At 40.3% G+C, this 8,742-nt stretch overlaps 1 protein-coding gene and 4 non-coding genes across 5 annotated transcripts; all 5 read right to left on the minus strand.

The window, feature by feature from the left end:
- Window positions 1-895: 895 nt before the first annotated feature.
- RPL4 (ribosomal protein L4) lies at window positions 896-8,484 on the minus strand. The gene is made up of 10 exons (XM_034784483.1): window positions 8,379-8,484; window positions 6,416-6,587; window positions 5,230-5,336; window positions 4,567-4,705; window positions 3,903-4,027; window positions 3,282-3,411; window positions 2,173-2,329; window positions 1,866-1,949; window positions 1,128-1,248; window positions 896-1,016 (listed from the first exon to the last, which is right to left on the minus strand). The coding sequence occupies exons 1-10, from the start codon at window positions 8,379-8,381 to the stop codon at window positions 975-977; spliced, it is 1,080 nt and encodes a 359-aa protein (XP_034640374.1). The 5' UTR covers window positions 8,382-8,484; the 3' UTR covers window positions 896-974.
- On the minus strand, window positions 3,135-3,205 carry LOC117884567. Its single transcript, XR_004647589.1, has one exon. It is a non-coding gene; the product is annotated as a small nucleolar RNA SNORD18 (small nucleolar RNA).
- Window positions 4,772-4,871, minus strand: LOC117884569. The gene has a single exon (XR_004647590.1). It is a non-coding gene; the product is annotated as a small nucleolar RNA SNORD16 (small nucleolar RNA).
- LOC117884566 lies at window positions 5,428-5,499 on the minus strand. Its single transcript, XR_004647588.1, has one exon. It is a non-coding gene; the product is annotated as a small nucleolar RNA SNORD18 (small nucleolar RNA).
- Window positions 6,659-6,758, minus strand: LOC117884570. Its single transcript, XR_004647591.1, has one exon. It is a non-coding gene; the product is annotated as a small nucleolar RNA SNORD16 (small nucleolar RNA).
- Window positions 8,485-8,742: the final 258 nt, after the last annotated feature.

Consider the following 8,742-nt stretch of genomic DNA (forward strand, 5'->3'; position numbering starts at 1 on the left):
CCTGACTTAAAAGTACTTGCATAGGGTCAAACCTGCCATGGCACCCTAGTGACAAAGATCCAAGTCAACACCACAAAGTTGGTCAGATTGTTTTAATATTAAAACAGGTTTTAGGCAGGGAAGAATTAGTTCTTACTAACTCTCTGGGTGTTATACACAACTAAGGCTAGTCCAATTTATTGTAAACTGGATTTCTGTGAAATTAATATTTTCATTGAAAGTGTCTTTCTTTGGGAAGCTTTGATTTTGGTTTTCAAAAAGCTTTCAACCACTTCATCTTTCAACCAAAAACTTGTGTTTTCCATGGGGAAAATATTTATTATTAACAAGCTTGATTCATACACAACAGAAAAATCTTGTATTGTTTGGCAAGTAGTGAGAGCCTCCATACTTTAGAAGCTGGATGGGTCACAGGAAACAGTCAGTGTTGGCATGAGAACCTTATATAGATTTTTAACGTTTAAAATAGCATACGTGGGTCATAGTTCAATATTAAAGGGAAATTTAGCTCAACTCTGAGGTGAAACTTCCTTAGAATAAACCTGCTTATCATTGAGGAATTGTCTACACTAGGGGCTTTCCCTTTCCACCGTTTCCCACTGGGGAAAACACCAACTCCAGTAGTAATTTTGGGAGCCCTAGCCAGTGATCCCACAATAACCCAGGTATCAAGTTCCCTTTTAATAAAGTTTAGCTACATTTAAGTTTTACAATAATGCATGACTTTTTTTTTTAAATGCACCTTTCACTTGCATCCCCCATTATGCTTTCTGATAGAATAAATAACAGTGGACACTAAAAATAACTGCTCATCTATGGTTTAATTTACTTTCACTGCACCCTCCCTCCCTCCAAAGCATTTGCAGTAGTGGTCACAAATAACGAAGACACTCCACCAACTCAATAGAATATTTATTTGTTGTAAATCCACAGTACAGCCTTTTGAACTTAAGTGGATAAGCCTGATGAGTGCATTATGCTGCAGCCTTGGACTTCTTCTCTTGTTTGCTTTTGTGCTGTTGGGGGGGGGGGGGGGGGGGAGAAAGAAAAGAAAAAAGATTAGTCAGAAACACGCAAAGAATATATAATAAGTAACACTTAGATTAGACATCTAACTTGAGTCTCACATTTTGAGCATGGCGCAGGATAGTATTGCGTCGCATTGTCTTGGCATATGGATTCAGTTTTATCATGACTCTCAGGTTCTTCAGAGGATTCTTCTTGAGAACTCTACGGTGAATCTTTTTACTGTAAAAACAATTCTCAATTAGTGTTCTTCAGGGAGATGCAAAACTGTTTAAGAGTTGGAATACATTATTTCTTCCAGAAAAGTGGACTTATCCTTAATTTTCAAAAAACTATGTTACTACAGTGTCTGAAGGACACTGATAACATCTTTGGTCTTAAATCCAGACACCGTGTATATTTAGTTTGGTAAGGTAAAGTTAGAAAGTCAGGGAAACCGTGAAGGATTATGCTACACGATGTATGGTACTCAGCTGGGAAGGGACTATCCACATTAATTTCATATTTCATTCAGCTTGGAAGGCTAGCCACTTTCACTTTCTGGTATTCCTATATTAACAATATTGTATTTTTTCGGTTGTAAATACACTGCAGAATGTGTAAATTCCTAAGCAATAGTTGAAAAATATGGAAGTGTTTCTAAATATTCAATTTATAGCCAAAACCTTATTTTTAGAGCTAGAACCACTTGACCATGTACCCTGAATTAATCTACATAAAGCCAAATTCTAAGAACATTCTGGTTTGCCATGTTGAGTGTCCTACACCCTCTCATCCCAAAAAGTTGAATAAGTGTTCAAATAAATCCTTGTACTTTGTAATTAGATAAAAATAATTACTTTGGTGCACGCAGGGCCTTCTGGATCTCCTGGCTTTTTAAGATTCTTCCAAGGTCTGTATTGGTCATCTTATGCATTGGTAGGCTACACAAAACACAAACATTTAGAATCAAAATTAGGTGGGGATATTTAATCTGTACTCAATTTTATGAAGAAACAGCTATTTAGGAAACCTTACATCCTTAGTTAAGACTAATCTTACCACTAAACGAAAATTTACAGAACTTTTGTGTCCATTAATACCATATCACTTGTCAGAATTGTCTTACCAAAATTTTTAGCCAAGTCAGATTCTAGATATACATACTTATAATCACTCTTTAGGGTAGCAGGTTTGCGCCAGGTACCATACAACTCATCCAGCTTGCGGAAGGCACTTTCAGTCCAAATGCAGAAACGCCCAACATGGCCACCTGGAGCAAGTCTCAAAAGATTCAGCTTGTTTACATTGAGAAGAGTAATTCCTAAAATGAGACAAGATCACAGTATTTGTATTTCACTTGATACAATAGCAAAATCAGAGCAGTTCAAAAATCCACAAAAAGCAAGTATGGGTTTACTAGTTTTAAAGACTTTATACTACAAAGATATACAGGCAAGATTACAAAACAAAGTATGAAATTTAATTTTACGTTTGAAAGGACAAAAAAATGGAGAATGTATCAGTAACAGCAAGTTATCTTTCTACTCCATATGAACATTTTATCAAATAAATGAAACCCATCTCTAACCATGCCCTTGAACATACTAAACAGATTCTTTCAGAGGTACAGTAAAAACTGCGTTATCCGGCACTTCACCAACTGGAAAGCTCTATTAACCGGCATTTCTGATATCTCCCAATACAAATCTTCAATCTAGTAACTGGGACTAGTATACTGCCCAGGTTATGCAATTGCACATTCTGCACTCTACATTTATGCAAAAGAGGCAGAAAACAAGCAAGCAAGCTGATATCAGGGATTTATTAAAAAAGCAGCTTCCAGGGTTCGACATAGGGTCATTACAGATTCAGCCCAATCTCCTCCACCTTCTACATCTACAATGATAATTGATGTTGATAATGATGACCCTAAGGCACTGCAAGATCTTGAAGTGCCTTCTGACTCAAAGATTAAAAATACACTTAACACTAAAACTGTACTGAACATAATTTAGTGATCTGGGTGTATGCTAAGCGCTGCCCATAGTGATAGGTAGTGTCATAAGATAATCTACATGCCAGATAACAAAAGCTTTTACTGTATATACATTCACTGCATTCAAATAGTAGTCAGAACTTCCACAAAATCATGCGTTTCAGAAACACGGACCAATGAAGTGGAATCTCATCATTCTAGGTACTCTCATCCAAACAGAAGATCTGAGCCTCCCGATAATAGATACAGTGCCATTTGTTCAGTAATTCAAAGTTACCTGGGATATTTCTAAAAGCCTTGATGATGCCATTGTCCTCATTATAGATAATGCAGGGTCCCCTGCGCTGGATGCGACGGCGATTCCTCATTTTACCCTTCCCAGCACGCATACGCTGAGAGGCATAAACCTGTGCAGAAAGAACACATCTAGAAATCCAAACAGTACAATTCTGACTATTAAGAAGTAGCACAATCAAGAAATCAGATTTTCACCATCATCACTGTTCATCTGAAACACGGACCAGTGAAAAGTTCATCATTCTGGAGATAAACCAGGCTATTAAAATGCTTTTCTATGCAACACTGAAATGAAGAGTCTTAGAAGGAAGTGGGCAGAGACGTGAAGCAGCATAGTGAAAGAGAAATTTTCATTGATCGGCTAGAATTTGCTTTGAACCTATTATAGTTTGTCAAGTATTTAATTTTTAGCAAAGTGAAGTCAAGATACGAATAGAGCATATAAAAGCAAAAATCAAAGTTTATATTATTTACTAATTAAATTATAGCAAATGAAGACTTTAGAGCCAACATATTAATTTACTGAGCTGCAGTCTGGCATGAGCAATGTTTTAATGGGGATTTGTAAAAGGTTTACTTGTACTGACAGTAAACAACTCACCTTTTTAATGTCATTCCATGCTTTAAGCTTCTTCAGAAGCAGAACAGCTTCTTTGGTTTTCTTGTAACCCTCAACTTTGTCCTCAACTACCAGAGGAAGTTCTGGGACCTCTTCAATGCGGTGACCTGAGAAGTATTTTATGAGAATTTGATTATAAGTTATCTATTCTTTTTTGCCCACACAAATCTCAATGTAATAATGAACATGTTTGCATTACTGCTTTTGCTATACTTCACCCCACTGGTGTCCCCTCAAATCACACCTATAGGGACTACTTCTAGGGCTGAGGTTAGTTCAACTTGTCTTGGGCCTCTAATAAGAGTAACAATCATAGTGGTGATCTGGAATGTGACTCAAAACTGGTATTTCTGCAACTGGACTACCATAAACTACCAGGGCAAGATTTACAACAATGACAGGCTGTTTCCATTCTGTTCTGTATAATCTCGATGTACTGTTTGTTCAGCTTTACTCAACATGTATGCTCCTTTTATTTCAAACACTTCACATGAACTGGATACCATTAAAAAGTTGTACTGTAATACTGTACAACACTCAACTTCTTCGGAGTAAACTAAATTACCCCATGGCAATACAATAATGAGCTGTTGGCATGCTGAGCAGCAGTAAAGAGCAAGCATTCTGGAATTTTCAACATACCCACCTTTAGACATAACCAGTGCTGGGAGAGCAGAAGCTGCCAGAGCAGAACAGATGGCATACCGTTTTTGAGTTGTATTTACTCTGCGGTGCCAACGTCGCCAAGTCTTGGTTGGGGCAAACATACGGCCTCCGCGACACATCTATGCATCCATAGTTAAGAATAAAACTTTTCAAATGTTTTTACAGAACAAGACCTTTTAAAGCCTTGCTCAGCATTAGCTGTTCGTCAACCATCTGTACCAGCTCACTGACAGCAGGCAACTGTCACTGAATACAGAGTAAGACGCAAATTACGACATCATGGCAAGCTAAACAGACAGCAATGTGTATCTCAAAAATTAAAAGAACTAAAGATCTTTCCTCATGATAACAACGAGGAGTCCGGTGGCACTTTAAAGACTAACAGATTCCTCATGGTTATCAGTTAATTGTTTTGTACATTAAAATACATTTGAATCCAGACAAGTGGATCTGTAGCCCTCATATTACTATAGACTTTTGAAGATGCACTCCAATCTACAGTACATGTAGAAAGAGGAAGAACCCTCACATTTAGCATTTAGATAATCCTGCTAATTAAATCAGAAGATTTCTGCTCCCCCCGTCCCTCAAAAAGTTGAAGTTTACACTGACTCAATAGTTACAATCAAAATCAAAAGGATACATTTCCAAAAGCACCTTGGCCAGAGCGATGAGTTCCACCACCTCGCACTCGGGGAATACGAGCAACAGCTCTTCCAGTACCCCAAGATTCAGCACTGGTCTGATGTCCTGAAACAAAATTTTTTTTAATTCATCAGTGAAAGTCCAGAGAAAGTGAAACAATCTATTTTTTCTAAGTCATAGGAATAAAGAATTCAAGAGAATCAGAACTTCCACTGATATCATATAGTTCAGAAACACGGACCAATGAAGTGGAATCTCATCATTTCTATGTAGTTAAATTAAGACAGATTTTGAAGCTTGAACACAAATTTGGACAGAGACAATAACTGGGACTATACCATTACACTATCAAAATGTGAATGTAAATTACAAAGTTTACTTAACTTTAAGATGGACACTGTAAACATACAGATTTTCACACCGTATGCCTGTTTAAGTACTTGGATGGGAAACTTCAGAGGAAAACTTGTAGCATCAGCCCTCCCTGTATCAGACCATGATCAAGTATGTTGTCTCTTAAAGAGAATGTAAAACTGAGATGATGACCTAACCACCAATGGCAATCCGGTATTCTATGGCAGCGGTTCTCAATCAGTGGTACACATATCCATGGGGGATACAACAACTCATCTAGATCAGTGTTTCCCAACCTGGGAATCCTGAGCCTCAGGGAGGGAGGTGGCAGCGGCATGGGATAGATTTAAGGAGGGTTGCAAGTGCAGGGCTGGTGTTAGAGGGTGGCAAGCAGGGCAATTGCCTGGAGCTCTATGCCAGAGAGCCCCGAAAAGCTAAGTTACATGCCTCAGCCCTGAGCGGTGGGACTTGGGCTTCAGACTCCTGAAAGGGGTACAGAAGTCTGGAAAGCTTGAGAACCACTGTTTTATGGCACTACTCATAACAGGGTTGTTAACTGATTTCGCCTAGCAAAAATTCCCCTTGTGGTTCTAATCGGCTAAGATATTTTCTGCAGTGTTCATTTCTGGTTCCACACCAGAGGTAGCTGCAGTTCTGAGTCCTTCTGGTTGTAAGGTACTATGTAAATTAAGTCCTAGTAGTATTAGAGCTAAAATTAAAATAATGTAAGTGGCATGTATACAGTAAGTTGGCAAGTATTATATATTAACATAATAAAACAATAATCCTGATCTAAATGAACCTATTCAAATTCTGTACACAAATCATACCTGCAAGTTCACTGACAGCATAGGGTTGTCTGTTGTTCTTGCGCAAGTTGGTATGAACGAAGTTCACGATATCAGGGCGAATAGGAGCTTTAAATACAGCAGGCATGGTGACATTTTTGCCTGATACCTCTCCCTTTTCGGAGTACACAGATATTAATGGACGAGTACAAGCCTGAAAAAGACATGAGTTTTCTTCAGCACCAACAAGTTGAGTGGTTCAGATTCAAAAGGTGTTTAAAATATTGCTCAGGGTCAAGTGTCTTCAGTTCAACAGCGCCAGCATGCTGACAGCAGGCAACTGTCACTGAACACTGGATAAGACGCAAATTATATCATCACAGCAATGACTATTACCATTTATACTTATACCAAACAACTTTGTAACACTGTACGAGTAGTCACACACACACTTAGGAGGTCAACACAGTTCAGCTTCAGCAATGATGTAAAACTGTTATTCTTAAATTGACAGGTTTCAGAGTAGCAGCCGTGTTAGTCTGTATCCGCAAAAAGAAGAACAGGAGTACTTGTGGCACCTTAGAGACTAACAAATTTATTAGAGCACATGTCTATATGCATCCGAAGAAGTGGGCTGTAGTCCACGAAAGCTTATGCTCTAAGCAATTTGTTAGTCTGTAAGGTGCCACAAGTACTCCTGTTCTTCTTTATTCTTAAATTGGTAAATCTCACTGATCTGTTTTACAAATGCTATATCAATACTAAATTTTATTTTCAGATACTTAAAACAATCTATTAGTAATCTTTTAATTAAAACAAGTTCATTTATGAAATCTGTGCATTTTGGAGTTTTGGTGCTATAACAAGTAACGTAAAGTTATGTCACTTACAAAATTATCTTGGAAACCTGAAAAACTAACCAGGCCCAGTATTGCTTCCCCTCCAGTGCCTAATAAGGACCTCAAATATATATAACCAATATTTTGGAAACAAACTCCTGGCCTTGACAAAATGGTATGGATCTGCCCTAAATGTGTGTGAGGGAGGAAATATTTTTCATTCCAACCAACTTCTGTTGTGAAAACAAACAAAAAACAAACAAACAAAAAAAAAAACAAGGTTTCAAGCTACAGAGAGCTCTCCTTCAACACTAACACTGTGTGGCAATACTAAAGGTTTCTCCCTCCCTTCTTCCCCAGTTTTGCTCATATGAGCATTTAGCTAACAACTATGATACATACTATATAGTGCAAGAATTCCTAATAATGAAAGAGTCCATTACACTAATTTCCAACACTGACTACTACATCATGGCAGCAACTACGACCTCCATCAGCTAAATCTGTAGGCTGGGCTGGCAGCATACATACAACTACAGGCTGCTCAAACCAGGTTCTTGCCTCATGCTACTACGTGGGAAGTTGTAACATGATTTCACCTCAAGTGTTTTTCAAACCCTATATTTTTTTTTCGGGGTGGAAGGTAAGGAACTGGGACGGGGAGAGGGCAGGGCCCCGCATGGTTCATTTTAACAATTCTATATCCAACCCTTCCATGCTTTAAAAAAGGAACAGACGGGAAGCGGATTAAGCCCAGAGTCAGGCTAGCCCGTCCCCATTGTCGCCCCCCCAATAAAGAGAGATTCTCAGGCGGGGCCCAGAGCTGAACCACGAGCTACGGGATCTCAGCCATGGCCCGTCCCGCGGGAGCCAAGCCCATTTCCATTCCCCCATCGCACACCGGCCTGCTCCCGCAGATTACATCTTCCCTCCCGCCCAGGCCGACTACGCTCCCCCCTGCGGGCACCACGCGGCAGGCCGAACGTCGACGACTCCAAAATGGCGGCCGACTGCCCCGCGGCCGGTGCCCTCCGCCCGCAGGCGGCCCGGCCCGGCTCTGCCCACCGATTCCCGTTCCCCCTCCTTGGCTTACTGCTCGCCCCATTCCCCAGCGCCCCTTTATCGACCCGCCCCCCCACAGCCCAGCCCCATAGGCCGCGCCTCACCATGCTGGCAGAGGAGCCGCTGGTCCTCGCTCCTCACTCCGCCACGGCCCCAACCGGAAAAGGAAGGACCTATTACTACCGTCTCCCTATATATAACCCTCCACCGCACCCTTCCCTAACCGATCCCGCCCAAACCTGCCAGGAGACGGCAAGAAAGCGGGTCCTCTAATCTCCCACCCACCCTCCGTTTGAGGTTGTGGAGATAGTCTCATATCACGACCTCCCAGGCGCCCCATCCCTCCCGAGCCTGGGGACTATTTTTTGGCGGATGGATTCCGAGGCGGACCTGACAAAAATGATCATATAATTTTTTTTTTTAATAAAGTGATGATGAGAACATGACCAAAACAACGCGCAACGAATT

The sequence above is a fragment of the Trachemys scripta genome, chromosome 10, assembly GCF_013100865.1.
Source record: "Trachemys scripta elegans isolate TJP31775 chromosome 10, CAS_Tse_1.0, whole genome shotgun sequence".
Lineage (NCBI taxonomy): Eukaryota > Metazoa > Chordata > Testudines > Emydidae > Trachemys > Trachemys scripta.